The sequence below is a fragment of the Bombina bombina genome, chromosome 2, assembly GCF_027579735.1.
Source record: "Bombina bombina isolate aBomBom1 chromosome 2, aBomBom1.pri, whole genome shotgun sequence".
NCBI classification, from domain to species: Eukaryota; Metazoa; Chordata; class Amphibia; order Anura; family Bombinatoridae; genus Bombina; species Bombina bombina.
Window position 1 is genome coordinate 1,337,357,754 of NC_069500.1, and position 26,782 is coordinate 1,337,384,535.

Sequence of the window (26,782 nt, forward strand, 5' to 3'; positions counted from 1 at the left end):
GAAATGCTTGTGCAATGCCGCCCCTGCTCACTGGGGGCCAATCAGCCGATAGCAGGGGCCGTCAATCCTCCCGATCGTATCATATCGGGATGATTTCAGTCCACCACAAAGTCAAGGAGCAGCGCTTCTTAACTTCCATTTCTGGTGGACCAGGAAAGATGGGGCTTCGAGGCAGCATCCGCTGCTTAAAGGGGCAGTAAACTTACAAACTCATGTTATATAATTCTGCACATAGTGCAGAATTATATAACATTAGCTTACTGGCACATTTATACTTTAAAGGATTGCAGAGAAATTGTAACTAAAACCTTCTTTTACCAGAACGCCGCTCCTTGCTCTACTGAGCGGGTCTGCATTTTACACAGTGCATCTCTGCAACACTATGTGCCCGGTTGCGCCATTTAAATGAATGTAGCTCGCTCCCGCTCTAGTCTAGCACTATGTGCAGAATTATATAACATTAGTTTGTAAGTTTACTGCCCCTTTAATAAATCAACCCCACAGTGTTCACAGCCCGCTCACTGGGAAGACAGGCAGACATATGGGGTCCATAGACTGACAGGGTTAGCAGTGGTAATCGTGCACGTGCTGATGAATTAGAGCATGTAATATTTGAAAACTAAAGGCCCTTAATTATGTACATGGTAAAGCAAGTAATAAATGCAAAGTGTAATCCCCTCCTGCCTTTAATGTGTCAAAATATTCTGCCCAAAAAAATAAAATCCATTTATACTTGTCACAAGCAGGCTAGGATACAAACATATGTGAAACCATTGGTTTTGTTCTTTGAAATCAGAACACAGCACATTCATCTGATATATATATATATATATATATATATATATATATATATATATATATATATATATATATATATATATATATATATATAAATTTAGTGTTACAGTTGATTAATATATATATATATATATACATATAGTATTGCACCATTTCAGTATTCTTTTGCAGCAGTTTTTTTTATGCAAAAAGATGAGATCATTACTTCATAGAAAATGCATTTACAGTTCACAACTTTCCTGAATACAGCTAGATCTGTTTGTAACAGTCACTTGGATTATATATATATATATATATATATATATATATATATATATATATATATATATATATATATATATATATATATATATATATATATATATATATATATATATTCAAGTGACTGTTACAAACGCATTTTCTATGAAGTAATGATCTCATCTTTTTGCATAAAAAAAACTGCTGCAAAAGAATACTAAAATGGTGAAATTGCCTATTATTGTGCACTGTTGATATTTTGAGAAGGCTTTTGATGAGGAAGTGAAAAAAAAATAAGATGTAAAACTCCTTTGTGTTGTGCCTTGACAATTGGGCAGGGAATCTGGGATTGCTAGGAGCTGTGAGTTACACAGCACATGATGCGAGTCAGGTGATGATTCATAAGCTAAACAAGAAGGGACAGAGTTGGAGCGGGAGCGAGCTGTGTGTTTAGTAATTGGATTGGCTGTTAGTGGAGCGGGAGCGAGCTGTGTGTTAACTGATTGCAGTGAGTTTGTGACATGCTGTAAACATGAGCGTCCAGAGATTTATGTGGGTCCTGAGTGCAGCTTCTTTACTAGGTGAGTCTCTTTCATCTTTCTAGAAGAATATGGCAATAGTTTAGTTATTTATAATTGCTCAGAGTTTTCTGGAGGTATTAACACCTGGGAAAACATTTTAATTAACATTTAATTAGTGAGTTCCTCAGGCATTGTATGTTAAATACAAACAAGTACAATAATGCAGAGCTTGAAATGTGCTTTTTAATATACAGATGACAATGGAGAACAGCAGTCATTTTATTTCTTGCATAAATGTATTATATGGGGGGGGGGGGCATTTATGGGTTAAACTATTTAACACTCTTAGTAAAGTATTTCTGTAACCAGGTTGGAGTTCTTGATAACTGTCTAATATAATTATTTTTTGAAATGTTTTATTTATAATTGCATATTTCGTTTTTTTGTTTTTTTTTTAAAGACCATGCAGTTTTAATTTTCTTATTCATAAATGTTTAAAGGGACATGGAACTAAACGTATTTATTTCAAGAGACAGAGAACATTCAAAATGGAACAACTTTCTAGTTTACTTCTATTATTTAATTTGTCTAATTCTTTTTGTATCCTTTGTTGAAGGAGCAGCAATGCACTTTAGGGATCTAGCTGTACACCTTGGATGAGCCAATGACAAAAGGTATATGTGCAGCCACCAATGACCAGTTAGCCCCCAGCAGTGCATTGCTCCTCCTGAGACCTCTTAAGTTTGCTTCTCAACAAAGGATACCATGAGAACAAAGCAAATTAGATAATAGAAGTAAACTGGAAAGTTGTTTAAAATTGCAGGCTCTGTCTGAATCATGATAATTTTGATGTTACTGTCCCATTAAAATGAATTAATTTGATTAAATATGTTTTGTTGCTTAAAATACTTTTCACAACTATGTGTTTTTTTTTTTTTTAAATTTAGCACTGTGCTACAAATGTTTTTGTTTTTAATTAATTTGGACATGAGATTTTTTTTATTTTATTTTATAAATAAAACGGTCTGATAATGGTTTATTCTGTTATTACACAGCTTGCTTGGTTGATGCTCAGTTCAGCATTACTACGATCCCTTTGACACTCACTAGTACTCCAATCAATGAATTCAACTGCAGTTTTGTGAATATAACGGATTGCATAGCCTGCCCGCCAGGAACTTCTGCCAATAATAGTAAGCAGATATTTATGTGCATTGTAAAGTGATATAGAGCTTACAAAATGTCTGTTATGCTTTTACTGTGCACTTATGTTGCAGGGATTAAACTCGCAATGAGTAGTGAAAATTACAACCTCTAGTCAATTAGAACATATGATTTGGTGCACTATAGTAGTTATGGGACAGTCTACTTGAAAATTACTGTTGTTTACAAAGATAGATAATTCCTTTGTTTACCCTTTCACCAGTTTTGCATAACCAACACTGTTTTATTAATATACTTCTTACCTCTGAATTACCTTTATCTAAGCCTCTGCAGAATGTCTCTTATCTCATTGCTTTTTACAATCTTGCATTTTAGCCAACCAGTGCTGGTTCTTGCATAAGCATTATCATTCTCCATAGCAGTGGGCACAATGTTTTCTTTATGGCATACATGAACCAGCACTGTCTAGCTGTTTTGCAAGATATAAAAAGCACTGAGATAGGAAGTGGCCCGCTGGGGTGTGTATGTGTGTATATATGTGTGTGTATATATATATATATATATGTTCCTATACTGATGGGGGGAGCTATCTTATATGTGTCAACCATTAGAGTTTTGGAAATGTTGGCTTTTTAAACAAGCCGTGAAAAAACCATTCCTGTTTAAAATCAACTGCTTTTATTATCTTTTTCAGTGCAAAAAAACACACATACACCAAAAAGCCAAAGCTATTTAGATAATAAAAGTTAATTGGGCAGTTGTTTAAGATTGCATGATCTGTCTGAATCAAGAAAGTTTTTAAATTTGACTTTACTGCCCCTTTTAAGTAAGAAATTCCTAAACTCTGCAAGTGGTCCTTGAGACTTATACAGATACTCTCTGAGAACAGAGAGAAAAGATACTGTTTGCGCTACCCAAAATAGCTTAATCAATGACTGCTAGACAGATCAAAAGGTATAAATGAATTAAAAAAGTAACATTTAATAAAACGTGAATAAAAACAATCTCATACAATGATCACTTGTTTGTCATACAATTAGTAGCTACAAAAATTTACAATTGTAACAGAATTAAAAAAATAAATAAAAGCAATGGTATATAGTTTGTCACACAGAGTGAACTTACATAAAGCACTTAAAGGGACACTGAACCCAATTTTTTTTTCTTTTGGGATTCAGAAAGAGCATCCAATTTTAAGCAACTTTCTAATTTACTCCTATCAAATTTTCTTCATTCTCTTTGTATCTTTATTTGAAAAGCAAGAATGTAAGTTTAGATGCCGGCCCATTTTTTTTGTGAACAACCTTGGTTGTCCTTGATGATTGGACAGCACCAATAAACAAGTGCTCTCCAGGGTTCTGAACCAACAATTGACTGGCTCCTTAGCTTAGATGCCTTCTTTTTCAAATAAAGATAGCAAGAGAATGAAGAAAAATTGATAATAGGAGTAAATTAGAAAGTTGCTTAAAATTGCATGCTCTATATGAATCATGAAAGAAAAAAAATGTGGGTTCAGTTTCCCTTTAAAAAAGTGTAGTATCCCAAAACGTAAACTGAAATTTTAATAGATCCGGAGATGTGGTTGAAGAGAAGGGATAATTTAGTTAATCAACTCCCACAGGTTTCAGATGCCAGAGATCGCTGGAACGCACAGAGCCCAAATGACAGAGAAAAAGCCCAGACAACAGGGTGTTACGTTTTACTTACAGTGGTTTCTTATATCCTCTATCTTGGAATGTGTTCTTCAAATCTTCACTGTGTTTTTTGTATTCTTGGTTACTTGAACAATTCCTTTTTAGTCTAATCAATTGTCCCTTTACTATTGATTTTTGTACACTGGCAGGATGATTGCTTTTGCCGTGTAATGGTGTGTTACCTGAAATTGGTTTTCTGTAATTTGTGGTTTCAATACTTCTAGTTTCTATATTAGATGTTAGCGAAGTCCCTGGCCTCGCTTACACTACCCGTCCATATAAATATCAAATCATCTATATATCTATAGAATGTTTTAATCTTAATTGCAAAATAATTTTCGATACCTCATGAAATGGGCCTGGCAGCCATTAGATTTTTTTTCTAGAGAGAGACACCCCCTACACTATAAATTTCATACTAGAAGTAACTGACAAATTTCTTATTGAAACACAATTTACTTCAGATTTGACGGAAACTTTTTCCTCCAGACAAGTGGTACGGCGATGGGGGCGAAGTTTGTCCCTTCATTCGCGAACCTTACAATGGGGTTGGTGGGAATTAAATACCATATGTGGAGACCAAAATTATTTTGCAAGTAAGATTAAATCATTCTATAGATATATAGATGATTTGATATTTATATGGACGGGTAGTGTAAGCAAAGCGAGGCCAGTGACTTTGTGAATCATCTCAATCACAACATATGGGGTCTAAAAATTACGTTTGAGTTCAAGAAGTCGACTATATGTTATTTGGATCTCACGCTAACATCTAACATAGAAACTAGAAGTATTGAAACCACAAATTACAGAAAACCAATTTCAGGTAACACACTATTACACGGCAAAAGCAGTCATCCTGCCAGTGTACAAAAATCAATAGTGAAGGGACAATTCATTAGACTAAAAAGGAATGTTTCAAATAACCAAGAATACACAAAACACAGTGAAGATTTGAAGAACAGATTCCAAGATAGAGGATATAAGAAACCACTGTTAGTAGAAATTGAAAAGGAGATAGATGAGAGAGACAGGATGGAACTATTGAAAGACACATAAAGCCAAAACATCTAGACGTGATTGTGAAGGAGGACAAGACGTGATTGTGAAGGACAAGTGTCTTTTGTCACACAATACTCCTCCAACTACAGTGACATATGCAAAATTATAAAAAAGCATATACCAATGCTAGCAGCCGATGAGGGACTTACTGAGGTAGTCCAAAAAGGATGCAGGTTTTCTTATAGGAAGGGTATTACCTTGGGCAATATGCTATCACCTAGTGATTAACCACGTAACATTGTTTCAAGTTCCTGGTTAACAACAAAGGGCATGTTTAGGTGTAGCTATAGTCAATGCATACCGTGTGGATTTATAGACAGAGGAGAGATGTTTAAGTCTAATATCACACCTAAGGAATATACTATAGATGGTTGCGTTTAATTGCAGATCAAAATATGTAATATATCTGGCCTGGTGTACATGCTCTGAAAAACAATATATAGGATGTACCTCGAGAGAAGCCAGGGAGAGAATCCGGCAGCACCTCCTCAGATATAAAGAGATCTGAAGCTAAATCTGAATTAGCGAAACATTTTATAGTTAAACATCCCAGTTCAAATCTTACTTTCAAATGGAAGATGATAGAGAAAATAAGCCAAGAAGAGGTGGTGATTTGAACAAATTATTGCTGTAGAGAGAAGCTTTCTGGATTTTCTCCCTGAACACTAGGGTCCCAAAAGGCTTTAATTCTATCTATGATATCATAAACTTTTGGGAATAGATTTCATGTTTTCTTAAACAATAGGTAATATGTATGAATGAAGTGTGCCAGTTAGGTAACAGTTTGCAAGTTTCTTATTACTATGATCAAGTTCTGATAGAATTGAACAAGAATGGTTAAATAAATAAAAATAAATTAGCTGCAACTTTATATTTTACCTTTTAGGATGCACACAGTATATACTAGTACCCAGGTTAGAGAGAATACAGGTATTGTAAAAAGAGCAGTCAGCACACAAGTGTTTTGTAGAATATTTATATTTTATTTTTATTTCTATTTTTTTCTAACTGTTTATGGAATTAATACGGTCCAGGTCAATATCAAATTGTGACTTATATGTGAATATTACAATATAGAAATCTTATTAGAAGATTACATTCCATTTATTTCACAAGCTCCATTGTAAAGTTTATCTATGTTTTTAACTGTGTAATTTATTCTGTATTTTGTATTACAGCATATTGTAAAACACATTCTAGCATATTATTATTTTCATTTTATGGATTAAATAATGTAAAATATTGTTAATGTTATACAGCACATATAGGGGTTAACAAGACCTCAGGGAGTTAATTTTCAAAATGTCCAATTTGTTTGATTGGTCAGATTCTATCCAATAAGCATTAAGTCAAGGGTATATATTTTAATTGCACATATGTTTTAAATGTCTGATTAAGGCTACGTCCAAAACATGTTAGACAAGCTATCACCTTAAGAGCTTTTTGCACTTTATTTTTGTTCTCTTTTTATGGAAATTTAAATAAAATTGGACCTTTTTATCAAGAAGTTGCAGTGCTGGCTTAACTTTAACTTTCTACAAAAGAATTTTCCCTTTTGAGCTGAGCACCTTTTTGGGTCCAATATCACTGAGATGCACTGTTCATTATCTCACCTGTGATTGGAGGAGGTGAACACAGAGGCGGCACTAACTATCTGGTGCAGGAGTGAGAAACAAGCCCTGCACAGGTGCTGAGGATCTAACGGGCAGTGATGAGCCACCGAGAAGCACAGTACAGCAATCCCCTGAGAGGCTAAGGAGGTAACATTCCGACTGGTGAAGCAACCCTGAGTCACACACGGCTGCGGTGGCTGCCGTTGGGACAACGTGAGGTATTGAGCTGAAAGAGGCTGGAAGTAAGTTTTTACCCTTATCCTGGGGGAATTTTGCCATTAGAGGAGCACAGTGTTCGGCAGTCCCACACCCTGCTGGTAATTGTATCAGTAACTGTTGGTAAGCCTGGCTTGTAGTTCGAGCACCTGCTCATAGGGGTTTTGAATATGTGTGTATGTATGTATATGTAGCCCTCCGTTTACGCCGGGGTTAGGTTCCAGAAGGAATGGTTGTAAATCGAAACCGTTGTAAATTGAAACCCAGTTTATAATGTAAGTCAATGGGAAGTGAGGGAGATAGGTTCCAGGCCCCTCTCAAAATTGTCATAAGTAACACCTAATGCATTATTTTTAAAATGGAGACTTTAAAAGCTAAGCAGCATTATAAACCTAATAAAATAAAAAAACACAGAACATATAATTAAACGAACAAACATTTGCTAAACAGCATTATAAACCTAATAAAATAATCACACAACACAGACTTCACTTGCATTTTTCTGCAAACAGTTCTTTCTATGCATTCCAATCTGGACTGATTTATAGACAGGAAGATCTTGTTCCTTTGAAATCTGCTCGATAGCTCAAGTCTGGTTAAACTGATTCATTTCAGCTTGCTTGGCTTTGCTGCAACACAAGCGGACAGCTCCCCCTACTGGCTATTTTAATAAATGCACTGCTTCTCAATAGCAGTCACATGACTGGAAAAAAAGGTTGTTACTCTGAAACGGTGTAAATTGAACCGTTGTAAAACGAGGGCCACCTGTGTGTCTATATATGTGTGTGTATATATATATATATATATATATATATATATATATATATATATATATATATATATATATATATATATATATATATATATATATATATATATATATATATATATATATATATATATATTCTCTACCATTTGTGTATTGAGGAGGAAACATTTCTGCATGTTTTTAAATATAGAATTTCTACAGCATTGTCAAATAATCATAAATACACTGCTGCTAAAGTAAGTGGTTTTTATGGACCCCTGGCCCCACCATACAACTACCACAATGAAGTTACAATCCAATATTGCACAAAGAAATAAAAAACATTTGCTAAGTAAGTCCTACCTCCTCTGCAAATGAAAGTGATCTGCCATCTGCATCAGGCACACACTGTACAAACTTAAGTGCCAAGTCTGTCCCACACTGTGCATAGTGGTTTAGTGCACACTCAGAAATCCTCTCAAATGCTAATACTTTACTCCTTGTAATAACATTTCCCATGCTCAATTAGCACTCTGCCTCATGGGGCCCTGCCCGCAGATTCTCCTGATGCTATTTCAATTGCACCGTCCGGGTTCGCATCACAGGCTTAAACAACTGGCGTCTTTGATTTCCTATTTCGCGCTTGCATGCCTGGACATTGGACCTTGGAGTACGGATGTTAAAAGCTCCCAATTTAGCTCTGTTGATGAGGTTAGACTGGGACAACCACTGAAAGGGACTGGGAAAGCAGGAATAGCAGCCACCCCTATCCTCCATTCAGTGGAGGCTGCTCTATATTAGAACAGGCGCACGTGAACCCCCGAAAGAGAGGGGGGAAAAAAACCTTTTTGGCTGAATAAATATAATTTTTGCTATAGCTCCCTATTGGATAAATTATATTTATTCAGCTAAAAAAGGGTGCCAGTCCAATTTTGTAAAAAAATAAAATTGCTGATTTAACCTCCTATTTATTGCACGTGCGATAGAAGTATAGGCTTCAAGCTCTTTGCACTTATTTCTAAGTGCCTGCAGCACCCCTCCAAACCCAGCCCCGTGCCTTGTTAATCGCACAATTCTGACTGTTCGAGTGAGAGCGTGTAAAGTGATGACGGCGTGTGGGAGGAGGAGCCTGGCTGGCGTGAGCACACAAGACTTTTGAAAAGGAATGATGTTCCCTCACATTGATTTGATTGACACCGCACACTTAATTATTCCCGCGCACCAAGGAGCATTGCTCATCCTGGAGCCCTCAGCCGCGCAAAAGATTGCACCTCACGTGGAGTCTGCTGTGGCTTTGAGAAACCGAGGTGGAAGGAGCCTCTAAATTGTAAGTTTAACTTGTTTTAGTATTTTTAACTTCTTTGGGGCATGTTTGGGGTCTACCTGGCACCGTATTGCATTACAGACATTACTGAATCTGATTACTTATCAGCGGGCTCAATATTTTATAAGTTCTCTGCTCACCAGAGCAGAAAACTTATAAAATATTGAGCCCGCTGATAAGTAATCAGATTCAGTACTACTGTCTGTAATGCAATTACAGTACTGTCTGAATCCGACAAATAGTTTCCACTACTTTTAGCCCTGCTGCGGGCTAGCACTGCACCGGACCGGCCAGAGAGTTAAGGTGTTTAAACGTATATGTCTTGGGCTGCAGACAGTCTCATTTTATTATTACTTAATGTAATAAAATGAGACTGCAGCCCAAGACAAATACGTTTTTACATCTTGTTAGTAAACTAAACTAAACTAGATTATTAACCGCGCCCGCAGGTGTGAGGCTGAGCATCTCAGTTGGTCGCTATTGTCCCTTTAAACCTCCATGTATTTAGCATATTGCACTTGCATGGTAATAATCATATTTCATGCTCATTTATATGATTTTGTTTGTTGGTAGAGATGGATGCAACAGATTACAAAGCAATGCTTTACAGCCTTTTTTTTTTGTCAATGAATAGGTTAACACTTAAACATCAGTGTAACAAAGAAGTGCAGTCATGCAGTGGGCATCATGTTTTGTGGAGCCCATTTTAAAAATGAAATATATCTGTGTGTGTGTTCTTGAGAGAGTGTGTGTGTGTTCTTGAGAGAGAGAGTGTGTGTGTGTTCTTGAGAGAGAGAGTGTGTGTGTGTTCTTGAGAGAGAGAGTGTGTGTGTGTTCTTGAGAGAGAGAGAGTGTGTGTGTGTGTGTGTGTTCTTGAGAGAGAGAGTGTGTGTGTGTGTGTGTGTTCTTGAGAGAGAGAGTGTGTGTGTGTGTGTGTGTTCTTGAGAGTGTGTGTGTGTGTTCTTGAGAGAGTGTGTGTGTGTGTTCTTGAGAGAGAGAGTGTGTGTGTGTGTTCTTGAGAGAGTGAGTGTGTGTTTTTTCGCTCTCCTCTTTTCTTTACCCTGTATTCCAAGCTCAAAATATCAAACATGAATACAGTTTTGCTTTAGGGGAACTGTCTAAAAAGAATTCCAAACTCACTCCCTTTTTATTTTATTTTGCTTGCTTGATATTTATGCTTTTATGTGCTTTCCCAGGCACATGTACAATGCATTTGTCCCATACATATTTCTTTTTGTTCATTTTGATTTTTTGTGTGATCAATTGAAATACATTTAACAAAAATGTTGACAATTGCTGGCTAGTGTAAAGGTAGTGAGTGCGGTTGAGAATATGAAAAAAAACAAATACGGGATAAGATCCTGTTTACCAAAACCCAATGTTTACAAACATTTCCAAGACAACATTCTCTAAAAATACTTAAGTTACAAATACTTCTGTTTATCAGAATCTTGCTGCATGTGACTGTCATACATCACAAGGTTTAGGCAGCCTATAAAATAATATTTATTCAACAGCATGATTGGTAGTAATCTTCCACATGGGTAACATTCTTGCAAAACTGCTGCCATATAGTGCTCCAAAAATGGGCCAGCTCCTAAGCCTACATCCCTGCTTTTCAACAAAAGATACCAAAAGAACGAATAAAAATTGATAATAGAAGTAAATTAAAAAGTTGTTTAAAATCACATGCTCTGTCTGAATCATGAAATATTGTGTTCTCATATCCCTTTTTTAAGTTTCAGTTCTACAGCTATGAACAGATCTTTCCATAATTAGCTGCTTAAAAATATCGGTATCCTGCCTGCTTATCAGTAAATTATTATATAGGTTGCTCTAAAAATGAGAGGTGCTATTACACTTGTAGATGTATCTACTTTGTGGCAACAACTGAAACTAAACAGGGCTTTTATTCCTCTATTTATTCTTTATTTATATTGAGCTCAGCCTTAAAACTGTCTGCGTTGTTAGAATAGGGTCATGGCGGCAACCCTAATGTAGACCATAAATTATAATAAAGATTTGATATTTAATAACACGGGTATAGAAGGTTACACTGTGATCTTTTTTTGGTATTTGATATCTATAGGTCCATAAGAACCCATTATTTAAAAAAAGATACTGTAAGCTTTAGAAGTCTAGTGTATCGACTTGTGGATTAAGAAAATGTTCTCAATCATCTTACTCATGTGAGAGGGGATTTCTTTATACTGTATGTATCCAAATTCTCATAAATTCAGAACCCAGAAACCATTTAAATGGTTAAATAAACCTATCTTTAAAATACCAATGGTCAAAAAAATAAATAAAAAAATGTCTTCTTTCAAATGAGTAGGTTTACACCTCTCTAGGATGAAAGGGGGCAGAAATCAGAGACAAATGTTAGTGATGGTAAACTCTCCTCTTTATAAAAACAGATCCGGAGTGTTAGTGATATTTTAGATGGAGTTTAATTAATCAGTTGTAATACTAGTGCCATGTGCCAACGCAGTAATGCAGAAGGAGCTAGGGCAGTTAATTACTGGATTAAAAACAGGGTTTTTATTTTTTAGAGCACTGGGCTGACTTTTTTTCACTTGGGTACAATTCGTACAGTAAGGACAGGTTGCACCTTAATGACCAGGTGTGTTGGGAGAGAATATTCATATGTTTAGAGAATCTTCAGTCCAAAAATAATAGAACTGACAGATTATTCTGTGAATGATACATCTGGAATATCTCAAAGCTTGGATCACAGAAGAGCACACTTAGGTAATAACACATTACACAAATGCAAGAAGCATGACTGGTAAAATTGGGGAGCAGGAGCTCTTAGCAGCAAAAGATGAATGATATTACCATAACCGAAACCTAGATGATTCACATAACTGTGCCATTAGTGTTACCCCTGTCCTTACTAAATAAGGTATAATAAAAGGGTAACTGTGCCATTAGTGTTACCCCTGTCCTTACTAAATAAGGTATAATAAAAGGGTAGGAGGAATTTGCATAAAGATATTTATGATGATACAGGTGATAAATGTACAGTGGGTTGAAATAAAGAGTGTGTGTGTGTGGGGGGGGGGGATCCAGGCACACTTCCCTTTATTGCGCTTCGCAGATATTGCTCTTTTTACAAATGGTAAAGGTTTGTGGCAACCCTGTATTCAGCAAGTCTGCACCATTTCTTTCGACATATACACACAAATATACACTCCTCCAACAAAAAGGTAATGACTCGCTGAAGGATTCCATTATTTTTTTTTATTTTTTTTTTTTTTATTTTTTTTTTAAGCAATAAAGTATTTTTAATTAAGGTAAGTACATTGTGTGTTTTTTTTTGTTTTTTTTTTGTTTTTTAGACCTAATTCTATTACACACAGTATAGTGTAAATATAACTTTTATATACTCTGGGAAACAAAACAAAAATGAGTGACTCACTTTATTTCTATTTTTTGCTTTATTGCGGTGGTATGGAACCGAACCAACAATAACTGAGGTACGCCTGTACGTGCTACAAGCCCCCCAGCATTAGTGGCATGACGGAACTTCAAATGCAAATGGGAAAGGCTGCTAATAACAACAGTGTTGTAATTAGTTATTTTAACTACCCTGAAATAAATTAGGCTAACTAAATTAGATAAATGGGACTTGGGAATTATTATTTAAGATTTGGTAGACAATTCAGCAGTGCAGCCAGTCAGATACTTGGTTGCATTGGGAGAGGTATTGGTAGCAGAAATAGCAAGGTGCTTTTGCCACTTTACAGATCGCTAGTTAGGCCTCATCTGGAATATTGTGTACAGTTCTGGAGACTATTGGCGAGATTACATATGTGGCGCAAGTTTCAGCGCAACTGCTGAAACCCACGTAGCCTGTAAGTTAACCTTGCACATCGGGTGAATTACAGAAACGGCGCCGGGACTTGCTATACTTCTGTAAGTCGAACAAACTGGCGAGGTTCAGAAATGTGCACAAATACACATTTCTGGAGTCGCCAGTGACTTAAGCCAGTATATGATCTGCCGGTGCGTAATTTTATAAAAAATAAAATTTGAAATCCCCACAAAATCGAACCTGTCTAAAAATTAACATAACGGTTCAAAACCCCTATATCCGCCCCCCCCCCCACATTGCAACTATTAATAAATGTATTAACCTCTAATCCGCCAACCCCCCACAATACAAAGTACCTAATTACACTATTAACCCATATTCCGCCAACGGCCCACAATGCAAAGTACCTACTAAACCTATTAACCTCTAAACCCCCAACCCCCCACATCGCAAAGTATTAACCTAATAACTAAGCCCCCTAACTTAACACCCCCTAAGGTAACCTTAATTAAAATACACTAACATAAAATAACAAAATACTATCTACCTTCAAAATGAAATTAAAATTACCAAAAATAATAAACATAAATTACCCAAAATAAAAAACCTTTTATTGCAGTAAAATAAAAAAAGCTAACATTACAGAAAATAGTTATTCCTAATTCAATACCCCCTTAAAAACAAAAAAGCCACCTCAAAATAAAACAAACCCTAATCTAATAACAAACTACCAATAGCCCTTAAAAGGACCTTTTGTAGGCATTGCCCTAAAGATACCAGCTCTTTTTTCCAAAAAAATTACAACCACCACCCCCCAAAAATAAACACCGTGACCTAAGTAAAAAAACAAACAAAAAAAAACTAATATACCCATTGCCCCTAAAGGGTCATTTGTATGGGCATTGCCTGTAAAAGGGCAATCGGCTCTTTTACTACCCATAAAAATTAAAGCCTTAATCTAAAAAAACTAACACTAACCCCAAAATAGGTATTCACCATTGATAAAGTCCGGCGAAGGTCTTCTTCCAGGCGGGCACATCTTGTTTCTTCTTTCCACTAATAAGGTATACCAAAGCGCCAACTATACAAAGGCTGGGTCTGGACCAAATGCAATATTATCAAACGATTACAATAAACAATTTGAGTACACAAATAAGTTAAACATGGATCCATGTATTAACAATCAAATTTATACAGCAATAACAGCTAAATGAATAGTTGAAACAAATAGTTATATAGCAGATATGGCATTTAAAATTGTGCAAACATTGCTCTTAAAAAATATTCCTAAAAAATTCCAAATTAAGGCTCACAACAAAAATTCAACTTTGTGTTTACCACATACACATAATAGGTGAAATATATTAGTCGGTTATATAATATTATCTAACTAATGTACTCGAATTTATGCAATGCTCCTAAATATTGCCAATAGTAACTAATGTGTAAGGATCTGAGTAAGACCTTTAACTGTGTGTTTAACGCATACGCATTGTCAAGTGAAATATTGTGACAGCAATATGCGAATGTAAAAAATGTGTATCAAAAAAAAGTTGTGTGTAAAAATTAGTGTACAAAATTAATGGTCCAAAAAATAGGTTGATCTTCAAAAAACGTGACTTAAGAACAAAGATTGTGAGAAATTAAAAACCAAAAATTTACAAAAACATTGTGGTGTGTTCACGTAGTGACTTATATAAATGTAAATAATAGTCCAACCGGTAAATAGTCCAACAGTGAAAACTTAATAGAAAAAATAATCCAACAATAAATTATAAGTAGTGTGTCTCTTTAAGAGAAAACAATAATCCTTAAAGTGTTGTGAATCCTAACAGCAATAGTTATGGTGATTTTCCAAGTGTTTTATACTGAATAGCAGTGTCAGTACTTGCTAGCCGTTTTCCAACCCAAAATTCTATCTTCTTGGCAAATATTTTGTTATTATCCCTGGATGATCCTTCTGTAAAAGAAAGATATGATGGTGTAGATTGTTTTTAGAAGGATCATCCAGGGATTATAACAAAATATTTGCCAAGAAGATAGAATTTTGGGTTGGAAAACGGCTAGCAAGTACTGACACTGCTATTCAGTATAAAACACTTGTGAATCCTAACAGCAATAGTTATGGTGATTTTCCAACACTTTAAGGATTATTGTTTTTTCTTAAAGAGACACACTACTTATTTATTGTTGGATATTTTTTTTCTATTAAGTTTTCACTGTTGGACTATTTTTAACGGTTGGACTATTATTTACATTTTATATAAGTCACTACTTTAACACACCACAATGTTTTTGTAAATTTTTGGTTTTTCATTTTTCACAATCTTTGCTCTTAATTCACGTTTTTTGAAGATTAACCTATTTTTTTATGACCATTAATAATTTTTGCACACAACTTTTTTTGATACATATTTTTTACATTGGCATATTGCTGTCACAATATTTTTCACTTGACAATGCGTATGTGTTAAACACACAGTTAAAGGTCTTACTCAGAGCCTTACACATTAGTTACTATTGGCAATATTTAGGAGCATTGCATAAATTCGAGTACATTATTGGTTAGATAATATTATATAACTGACTAATATATTTCACCTATTATGTGTATGTGGTAAACACAGTTGAATGTTTGTTGTGAGCCTTATACGTAATTTGGAATTTTTTTTAGGAATATTTTTTAAGAGCAATGTTTGCACAATTTTAAATGCTATATCTGTTACATAACTATTTGTTTTAACTATTCATTTAGCTATTGTTGTATAAATTTGATTGTTTATACATGGATCCATGTTTTTAACTTATTTGTGTACTCAATAAATTGTTTATTGTAATCGTTTGATAATATTGCATTTGGTCCAGACCCAGCCTTCATATAGTTTGCTCTTTGGTATACCTTATTAGTTTCATCTTTCCATTTTGACAACTAGGTGTCAAATTATCAAAGCCAGAGGTCTTATTTAGTAGGCGCTAGGTGTACTCCACTATCAATTCTTTCTTCTTTCCGGAGGCTTGGAGCGGTCTTCGGCAGAGCGGTTTCCTGCAATGTGAGGTCCTCTTCATACGATCATCCACCGCACACTGAACATTGAATTCAAGGTACCCCTTTTTAACTTGGGGAATTTTGCATTCAGATTGGCTGAAAATTTCAAATCAGCCAATAGGATGAGAGCTGCTTACATCCTATTGGCTGATTTGAAATTTTTAAACAATCGGAATGCAAGGTACCCCAATATAAAAGGGGTACCATGCATTCAATCTTCAGTGTACGGTGGACGATTGCATTAAGAGGACCTCTACATCGCCGACTACCAATCCGGGCTTCGGAAAGAAGAAAGGTGTGCCCGCGATCGGTGAAGATGCACTCGTCTGGAAGAAGACCTTCGCTGCATGGAAGAAAATGCATCTCTGGACTTCATCAATGGTGAGTACCTATTTTGGGGTTAGTGTGTTTGGTTTTTTTTGTTTTTTTATTTAGATTAGGGCTTTCTTTTATTTTTATGGGCAGTAAAAGAGCTGGTTGCCCATACAAATGCCCATTTAGGGGCAATGGTTTTTTTTTGTTGTTGTGTTGTTTTTTTGTTTTTTAAATTTGGGTGTGTTTTATTTGGGGGGGTTATTTTAGGGGGTGCGGTGTGTGTGTTTTTTTTGTTTTTTTTTAAGAGCTTTATTGTTGGATTAGGGTGGGGGTGACTTTTTTTAAGGGGGCATTAGATAAGGAATAACTATTTTGGATAATTTAGTTTATTTTCTGTAATGTTAGCTTTTTTATTTTTGTAATCTTAGGTTTTTTATTTTATTTGACTGTAGTGGTGTGTTTTTTTTTTTTTTAAAGTAATTTTATGTTTTATTTTTGTTAAGTTTTAATAAATTTTTAAGGTAGATAGTATTTTGTTATTTTATGTTAGTGTATTTTAATTTGGGTTAAGGTTAGGGGGCTTAGTTATTAGGTTAATACTTTTGTTGTGGGGGGTTAGTGGATTAGGGGTTAATAGTGTAATTATGTAGATCACAATGTGGGGGGTTGGCGGTTTAGGGGTTAATAGGTTTATAAGGTACTTTGCGTTGTGGGGGGTTAGCAGATTAGGGGTTAATAAATTTCTTAGGTAGTTTGTGATGTGGGGGTTGGTGGATTAGGGGTTAATACTTTTATTAGTTATTGCAATGTGGGGGGATGGCAGTTTAGAGGTGGATATTGTGCATGCGTTAGGTGTTTAAGGCTTCCAGGGAGTTACAGTACTTTCATAGGCAGGCGCAGCAAGCCTTGCGCTGACTATGTGTGGCCTGCCTTTGTGGCAAGGTGGAATTGGAGTAAAATGTTTCTATTCTGCGCACGCAAGTCCTTGCACTGAATATGTGATACCAATTTACAACGCCGGTTCTATGTTAGTTTATGGGAGAAAAAATTGCGGACGACAGGTAAAATATATGCGGGTACCTTGTATGCTGTGCCTTATATGTGATTGCTCGATTCGACTAAAAATTAGTGACACCGGATTTTGGGCCGACGCCGCATGTGTAATCTTGCCCAATATCTCCAGAAGGATATAAATAAAACTTGAAACTGTCCAAAAGAGGGCTACTAAAATGGTACATGGGATAAAATCTAAAACGTACAAGGAAAGACTCCTTGACCTAAATATGTATAGTTTAGAAGAAAGAGGTAACATTGTAGAAACCTTCAAAAATATGAAGGGACTTAGAGGGACATAATACTCGCATGCTAAATCACTTGAAACTGATGCAGTATAACTGTAAAAAGCTGACAGGAAAATATCACCTGAGCATCTCTGTGAAAAAGGAAGATATTTTACCTCACAATTTCCTCAGCTCAGCAGAGCAAGTCCTGTTTAAAAAGTTATACTTCAGCTGCTGTTTAGCTGCAGGTAAAAAAAAATAAAAAAATACAGCCAATTATCATCAGTAGTGCTGAGGTCATGAAATCTCCTTTTTTTGTTTTTTTTATTTTTTACTGTGGTCTAATGAGATTTCATAGTAAACTTTAAACCTTAAACTGTCCCGGGACAGACATACTGATTTGCTGCTTAAAGTCCTTTGCAATGGGGTTTGAATACTTTGGACATTTATGAGATAAAATATCTTTCTTTTTCACATAGAGATGTTCAGGTGATATTTTCTAGTCTTTCTCACCTGTATGCAAGTGTTTTGCTAGCCCATTTTCTTTTGAATTGTTGTGAAAAAACAAACAATACAAAAACATTTTAAGTTGGGAAAAATGGCCTTAAACTTTTGAGTGCAGCACAAAACATAAATACGCCACTGCTTTAACCCCTTAATGACCGAGGACATGCAAGGTACGTCCTCAAAAAAAAGGCAGTTAACGCCTGAGGACGTACCCTGCACGTCCTCGGTGTGGAAAGCAGCTGGAAGCGATCCTGATCGCTTCCAGCTGCTTTCCGGTTATTGCAGTGATGCCTCGATATGGAGGCATCCTGCAATAACCTTACATGGCCATCCGATGCAGAGAGAGCCACTCTGTGGCCCTCTCTGCACCGGACATCGATGGCCGGTATCGTTGGTGGGTGGGAGCCGACTTGGGAGGCGGGTGGGCGGCCATCGGTGAGCTGTGGAGAGGGGCGGGATCGGGGGCGGAGCTGACTGGGGGCACGGGGGCGGCAGGCGTGCACGGGGCGGGAGCGGGTGGGAACCGCTATACTACAGAAAAGTTTCAATACATATGTGGGGCAAAAGGGCACTAATATATAAATAAAACAATAAACAAAGTGATCTTGGAGTGGTGGAGGGTTGGTCTTGGGTGGGGGGAGAAGCTACACTACAGAAAAAGGGATTTTTCTCCAACATAGGTGTGTCCGGTCCACGGCGTCATCCTTACTTGTGGGATATTCTCCTCCCCAACAGGAAATGGCAAAGAGCCCAGCAAAGCTGGCCATATAGTCCCTCCTAGGCTCCGCCTACCCCAGTCATTCTCTTTGCCGTTGCACAGGCAACATCTCCACGGAGATGGCTTAGAGTTTTTTGGTGTTTAAATGTAGTTTTTGTTCTTCAATCAAGAGTTTGTTATTTTAAAATAGTGCTGGTATGTACTATTTACTCTGAAACAGAAAAGAGATGAAGATTTCTGTTTGTAAGAGGAAAATGATTTTAGCAACCGTTACTAAAATCGATGGCTGTTTCCACACAGGACTGTTGAGATGAAGTAACTTCAGTTGGGGGAAACAGTGGGCAGACTTTGCTGCTTGAGGTATGACACATTTCTAACAAGACTCGGTAATGTTGGAAGCTGTCATTTTCCCTATGGGAACCGGTAAGCCATTTTCTTAGTTTAAGTAAAAGAATAAAGGGCTTCATTAGGGCTTAAAAAACTGGTAGACATTTTTCTGGGCTAAAACGATTACTTTACTAAGTATATTTGGCAGATTATTACTTTTAATAGTTGTTAAATCTTGGGGATTGTTTTAATAAAAACGGCAGGCACTGTATTGGACACCTTTTTTCACTGGGGGCCTTTTCTAGTCATAGACAGAGCCTCATTTTCGCGCCTCTAATGCGCAGTTGTTTTTGGAAAGCATGGCATGCAGATGCATGTGTGAGGAGCTAAGAACCACTGAAAAAGCTTATAGAAGGCATCATTTGGTATCGTATTCCCCTCTGGGCTTGGTTGGGTCTCAGCAAAGCAGATACCTGGGACTGTATAGGGGTTAAATGTAAAAACGGCTCCGGTTCCGTTATTTTAAGGGTTAAAGCTTTCAAATTTGGTGTGCAATACTTTTAAGGCTTTAAGTTACTGTGGTGAAATTTTGGTGAATTTTGAACAATTCCTTCATACTTTTTCACATATTCAGTAATAAAGTGTGTTCAGTTTAAAATTTAAAGGGACAGTAACGGTTTTATTGTAAAACGTTTTTTGTGCTTTGTTGACAAGTTTAAGCCTGTTTAACATGTCTGAACCATCAGATAACGATGTTCTATATGTATGAAAGCCAATGTGTCTCCCCATTTAAATATATGTGATATATTTGTGTCATAATGTCCAAACAAAGTAGGGATAATAATGCCATAGATATGATATTGCCCAAGATGATTCCTCTAATGAGGGGAGTAAGCATGGTACTGCATCATCCCCTTCTGTGTCTACACCAGTTTTGCCCACACAAGAGGCCCCTAGTACATCTAGTGCGCCAATACTTATTACCATACAACAATTAATGGCTGTAATGGATAATTCTATTGCATGCATTTTTTCCAAAATGCCTACTTATCAGAGAAAGCGTGATTGCTCTGTTTTAAACACTGAAGAGCAAAAGGACGCTGATGATATCTGTTCTGACATACCCTCACACCTATCTGAAGGGGCCAGGAGGGAGGTTTTGTCTGAGGGAGAAATTTCAGATTCAGGGAAAATTTCTCAACAAGCAGAACCTGATATTGTAACTTTTAAATTTAAATTACAACATCTCCACGCACTTCTTAAGGAGGTATTATCTACTCTGGATGATTGTGACAATTTGGTCATTCCAGAGAAATTAGGTAAGATGGACTAGTTCCTAGAGGTTCCGGTGCCCCCCCGATGTTTTTCCTATACCCAAGCGGGTGGCGGACATAGTAAATAAGGAGTGGGAAAGGCCCGGCATACCTTTTGTCCTCCCCCTATATTTAAGAAATTATTTCCTATAGTCGACCCCAGAAAGGACTTATAGCATACAGTCCCCAAGGTCGAGGGGGCGGTTTCTACTCTAAACAAACGCACTTCTATTCCTATAGAAGATAGTTGTGCTTTCAAGATCCTATGGATTAAAGGTTAGAGGATTTGCTTAAAAAGATGTTTGTTCAGCAAGGTTACCTTCTACAACCAATTTCATGCATTGTTCCTGTCACTACAGCTGCGTGTTTCTGGTTCGAAGAACTAGAAAAGTCGCTCAATAAAGAATCTTCGTACGAGGAGGTTTTGGACAGAGTTCAAGCTCTTAAATTGGCTAACTCTTTTATTTTAGATGCCGCTTTGCAATTAGCTAGATTAGCGGCGAATAATTCAGGGTTTGCTATCGTGGCGCGCAGAGCGCTTTTGCTTAACATCCCTTTCAAGGGTAAAACACTGTTTGGCCCTGACTTGAAAGAGATTATTTCAGACATCACTGGGGGAAAGGGCCACGCCCTTCCTCTGGATAGGTCTTTTAAGGCTAAAAAGAAGCCAAATTTTCGTCCCTTTCGCAGAAACGGACCAGCCTCAAATTCTACACCCTCTAAGCAAGAGGGTAATACTTCTCAAACCAAGCCAGCCTGGAGGCCGATGCAAGGCTGGAACAAGGGTAAGCAGGCCAAGTCACCTGCCACTGCTACCAAAACAGCATGAAGTGTTGGCCCCCGATCTGGGAAGGATCTGGTGGGGGGCAGACTTTCTCTCTTTGCTCAGGCTGGGGCAAGAGATGTTCAGGATCCTTGGGCGCTAGAAATAGTTTCTCAAGGTTATCTCCTGGAATTCAGGGAACTACCCCCAAGGGGAAGGTTCCACGGGTCTCAATTATCTTCGAACAGGCATTCTTACACTGTGTAGAAGACCTGTTAAGCATGGGAGTGATTCATCCTGTTCCATTAGGAGAACAAGGGATGGGTTTTTACTCCAACCTGTTCATAATTCCCAAAAAAGAGGGAACATTCAGACCTATTTTAGATCTCAAGATTCTAAACAAGTTTCTAAGGGTTTCATCGTTCAAAATGGAAACCATTCGAACGATCCTTCCTACCATCCAGGAAGGTCAATTCATGACCACTGTGGACTTAAAGGATGCGTACCTACGTATTCCTATCCACAAGGAACATTTTCGGTTCCTAAGGTTCGCCTTTCTGGACAAGCATTACCAGTTTGTGGCACTTCCATTCGGATTAGCCACTGCTCCAAGGATTTTCACAAGGGTACTAGGGTCCCTTCTAGCGGTGCTAAGACCAAGGGGCATTGCAGTAGTACCTTACTTGGACGACATCCTGATTCAAGTGTCGTCTCTGTCAAAAGCAAGGGCTCATACGGACATTGTCCTAGCCTTTCTCAGATCTCACAGGTGGAAAGTGAACATAGAAAAAAGTTCTCTGTCCCCGTCAACAAGAGTTCCCTTCTTGGGAACAATAATAGTTTCCTTAGAAATGAAGGTTTTTCTGACAGAGGCCAGAAAATCAAAACTTCTAAGCTCTTGTCAGGTACTTCATTCTGTTCTTCTTCCTTCCATAGCACAGTGCATGGAAGTAATAGGTTTGATGGTTGCGGCAATGGACATAGTTCCTTTTGCACGAATTCATCTAAGACCATTACACCTGTGCATGCTCAGACAGTGGAATGGGGATTATACAGACTTGTCTCCGACGATACAAGTAGATCAAATAACCAGAGATTCACTCCGTTGGTGGCTGACCCTGGACAACCTGTCACAGGGAATGAGCTTCCGCAGACCAGAGTAGGTCATTGTCACGACCGACGCCAGTCTGGTGGGCTGGGGCGCGGTCTGGGAACCCCTGAAAGCTCAGGGTCTATGGTTTCGGGAAGACTCTCTTCTCCCGATAAACATAATGGAACTGAGAGCGATATTCAATGCTCTCAAGGCTTGGCCTCGACTAGCAAAGGCCAAATTCATAAGGTTTCAATCAGACATCATGACGACTGTTACATATATCAACCATCAGGGGGGTAACAAGGAGTTCCCTGGCGATGGAGGAGCATCCGGGGGAGTGGGAACTCCATCTGGAAATCTTTGCCCAAATAACTCAATTATGGGGCATTCCAGACATGGTTCTGATGGCCTCTCGTCAGAACTTCATGGTCCCTTGTTACGGGTCCAAATCCAGGGATCCCAAGGCGACTCTATTGGATACAATAGTAGCACCTTGGATCTTCAACCTAGCTTATGTATTCCCACCGTTTCCTCTCATTCCCAGGCTGGTAGCCAGGATCAATCTGGAGAGGGCTTCGGTGATCTTGATAGTTCCTGTGTGGCCACGCAGGACTTGGTATGCAGACCTGGTGAATGTGTCATCGGCTCCACCATGGAAGCTACCTTTGAGACAGGACCTTCTTATTCAGGGTCCATTCGAACATCCGAATCTGGTTTTCCTCCAACTGACTGCTTGGAGTTTGAACGCTTGATTTTATCAAAGCGTGGGTTTTCAGATTCTGTAATAGATACTCTTATTCAGGCTAGAAAGCCTGTAACTAGAAAAATTTACCATAATATATGGAAAAAATATATCTGTTGGTGTGAATCTAAAGGATTCCCATGGAACAAGATAAAAATTCCTAAGATTCTTTCCTTTCTACAAGAAGGTTTGGAGAAAGGATTTTCTGCGAGTTCTCTGAAGGGACAGATCTCTGCTTTATCTGTTTTACTTCACAAAAGGCTGGCAGCTGTGCCAGACGTTTAAGCGTTCAGGCTCTGGTTAGAATCAAGCCTGTTTACAGACCTTTGACTCTTCCCTGGAGTCTTAATCTAGTTCTTCAAGGGGTTCCGTTTGAACCCTTACATTCCGTAGATATTAAGTTATTATCTTGGAAAGTTTTGTTTTAGGTTGCAATTTCTTCCGCTAGAAGAGTTTCTGAGTTATCTGCTCTGCAGTGTTCTCCGCCCTATCTGGTCCATGCAGATAAGGTGGTTTTACGTACTGAGCCTGGTTTTCTTCCGAAGGTTGTTTCCAACAAAAATATTAACCAGGAGATAGTTGTACCTTCTTTGTGTCCGAATCCAGTTTCATAGAAGGAACGTTTGTTACACAATTTGGACGTTGTCCGTGCTCTAAAATTCTATTTAGAGGCTACTGAAGATTTTAGACAAACATCTTCTTTGTTTGTTGTTTATTCTGGTTAAAGGAGAGGTAAAAAAGCAACTTCTACCTCTCTTTCCTTTTGGTTTAAAAGCATCATCCGATTGGCTTTTGAGACTGCCGGACGGCAGCCTCCTGAAAGTATCACAGCTCACTCCACTAGGGCTGTGGCTTCCACATGGGCCTTCAAGAATGAGGTTCCTGTTGACAAAAATTTTTAAATTATATACTTTTGCTTCTTCGGAGGCTATTTTTGGGAGAAAGGTTTTGCAAGCCGTAGTGCCTTCCGTTTGGGTGACCTGATTTGCTCCCTCCCTTCATCCGTGTCCTAAAGCTTTGGTATTGGTTCCCACAAGTAAGGATGACGCCGTGGACCGGACACACCTATGTTGGAGAAAACAGAATTTATGCTTACCTGATAAATTACTTTCTCCAACGGTGTGTCCGGTCCACGGCCCGCCCTGGTTTTTTAATCAGGTCTGATTAATTATTTTCTCTAACTACAGTCACCACGTTACCATATGGTTTCTCCTATATATATTTCCTCCTGTCCGTCGGTCGAATGACTGGGGTAGGCGGAGCCTAGGAGGGACTATATGGCCAGCTTTGCTGGGCTCTTTGCCATTTCCTGTTGGGGAGGAGAATATCCCACAAGTAAGGATGACGCCGTGGACCGGACACACCGTTGGAGAAAGTAATTTATCAGGTAAGCATAAATTCTGTTTTTTCTAAAAAAAAAACACACTTTTTTTCTAAACTGGGTACTGGCAGACAGCTGCCAGTACCCAAGATGGCGCCCATTAAGGCAGAGGGGGAGGGTTAGACAGCTGTTTGGTGGGGATCAGTGAGATTGGGGGCTAAGGGGGGACCCTACACAGCAGCATATGTAAATATGCTATAAAAAAACCCACACACACTAAAAAGCCCAAATATACCTTTTATTTTAGTACTGGCAGAGTTTCTGCCAGTACTTAAGATGGCGGGGACAATTGTGGGGAGGGAAGAGAGCTGTTTGGGAGGGATCAGGGGGTCTGATGTTTCAGGTGGGAGGCTGAGCTCTACACTAAAGCTAAAATTAACCCTGCAAGCTCTCTACAAGCTACCTAATTAACCCCTTCACTGCTGGGTATAATTCACGTGTTGTGCGCAGTGGCATTTAGCGGCATTCTAATTACCAAAAAGCAACACCAAAGCCATATATGTCTGCTATTTCTGAACAAAGGGGATCCCAGAGAAGCATTTACAACCATTTGTGCCATAATTGCACAAGCTGTTTGTAAATAATTTCAGTGAGAAACCCAAAATTTGTGAAAAAGGGAACTTTTTTTTTTTATTTGATTGCATTTGGCGGTGAAATGGTGGCATGAAATATACCAAAATGGGCCTAGATCAATACTTTGGGTTGTCTACTAAAAAAAAATATATACATGTCAATTGATATTCAGGGATTCCTGAAAGATATCAGTGTTCCAATGTAACTAGCGCTAATTTTGAAAAAAAAATGGTTTGGAAATAGCAAAGTGCTACTTGTATTTATGGCCCTATAACTTACAAAAAAAGCAAAGAACATGTAAACATTGGGTATTTCTAAACTCTGGACAAAATTTAGAAACTTTTTAGCATGGGTGTTTTTTGGTGGTTGTAGATGTGCAACAGATTTTGGGGGTCAAAGTTAGAAAATGTGTGTGTTTTTTTTTTTTTTCAATTTTTTCCTCATATTTTATAAAAAATGTTTTATAGTAAATTATAAGATATGATGAAAATAATGGTATCTTTAGAAAGTCCATTTAATGGCGAGAAAAACGGTATATAATATGTGTGGGTACAGTAAATGAGTAAGAGGAAAATTATAGCTAAACACAAACACCGCAGAAATGTAAAAATAGCCTTGGTCCCAAACGGACAGAAAATGGAAAAGTGCTGTGGTCATTAAGGGGTTAAATACATTCTAATATGTTTGGGACATGCATAAGGCTAACTAACATGGGTAAACTTGATGGGCCTTTCTGTTCTTATCTACTGGCTTTATGTGAAATATTTAGGAAGGCAGGAGAGGACAGGGTGAATGACAGTAGTTCATTTAAGTACTCTTGTATTTAAATATAACTTTGTAGCGTGGCCGCTGAAGGGCTCACATGGTTGTACTTTATCATTCAATTTCTCCTTTTTTATGTTTTATCTTCCCTAAGGCTAAATAGTTACTTTATTGTGTACAGATCTCTGCAAATTCTATCCTGATGATCAAATGAACAATAGTGAGTTATTATATATATATATAATACATTTTTGTAGCTCTGTGAAAATAGCACAAAATGTTACTGGTCTCAAAGTGCAAATCCAGTTACGTAAATAAATAAAACCGCATACACAAGCTGAACTAGCTGGCTGTCACTCACATACAACATTTTAACATTTTTGTGTTAAATTTCTAGTGTTTTTTTTTTTTTGCACCCAACTTGCTCTGGGGTTAGCTCCTTGTATCACTACAGGCGCATTAAATGGCTGTTGCATATCTCTTGCTTTTATGTAAAAATGGTGCTTGTACTACACTCCCTAGGAGATCAAAAAGCAAATTCTTATTAACTTTGGTTACTTTTCTAGTGTAAACAGAGGCGTAACTAGAAACCACAGGGCCCAGGTGCAAGAATCTAAGAAGGGGCCCCCAATCCCCAAAAAAATTGAATTTGATACATATCATTTTTTTAGTTTTTTTTTTTTACATTTAACACAGAAAAAGGAAGACGCCCCGCCGATTCTCTGGCATCCACCCCAAGTGAACCTTGGAGGCAAAAAAGATAGT

At 37.6% G+C, this 26,782-nt stretch overlaps 1 protein-coding gene across 1 annotated transcript in view; it reads left to right on the forward strand.

Moving 5' to 3' along the window:
- Positions 1-1,475: 1,475 nt before the first annotated feature.
- LOC128650344 (cell death abnormality protein 1) overlaps positions 1,476-26,782 on the forward strand; it is a gene marked incomplete in the record, with an annotated part of 251,222 nt that continues 225,915 nt past the window's right edge. Inside the window, 2 exon segments of the mRNA XM_053704215.1 lie at positions 1,476-1,619; positions 2,615-2,752. Coding sequence (XP_053560190.1) covers positions 1,571-1,619; positions 2,615-2,752 — 187 coding nt within the window.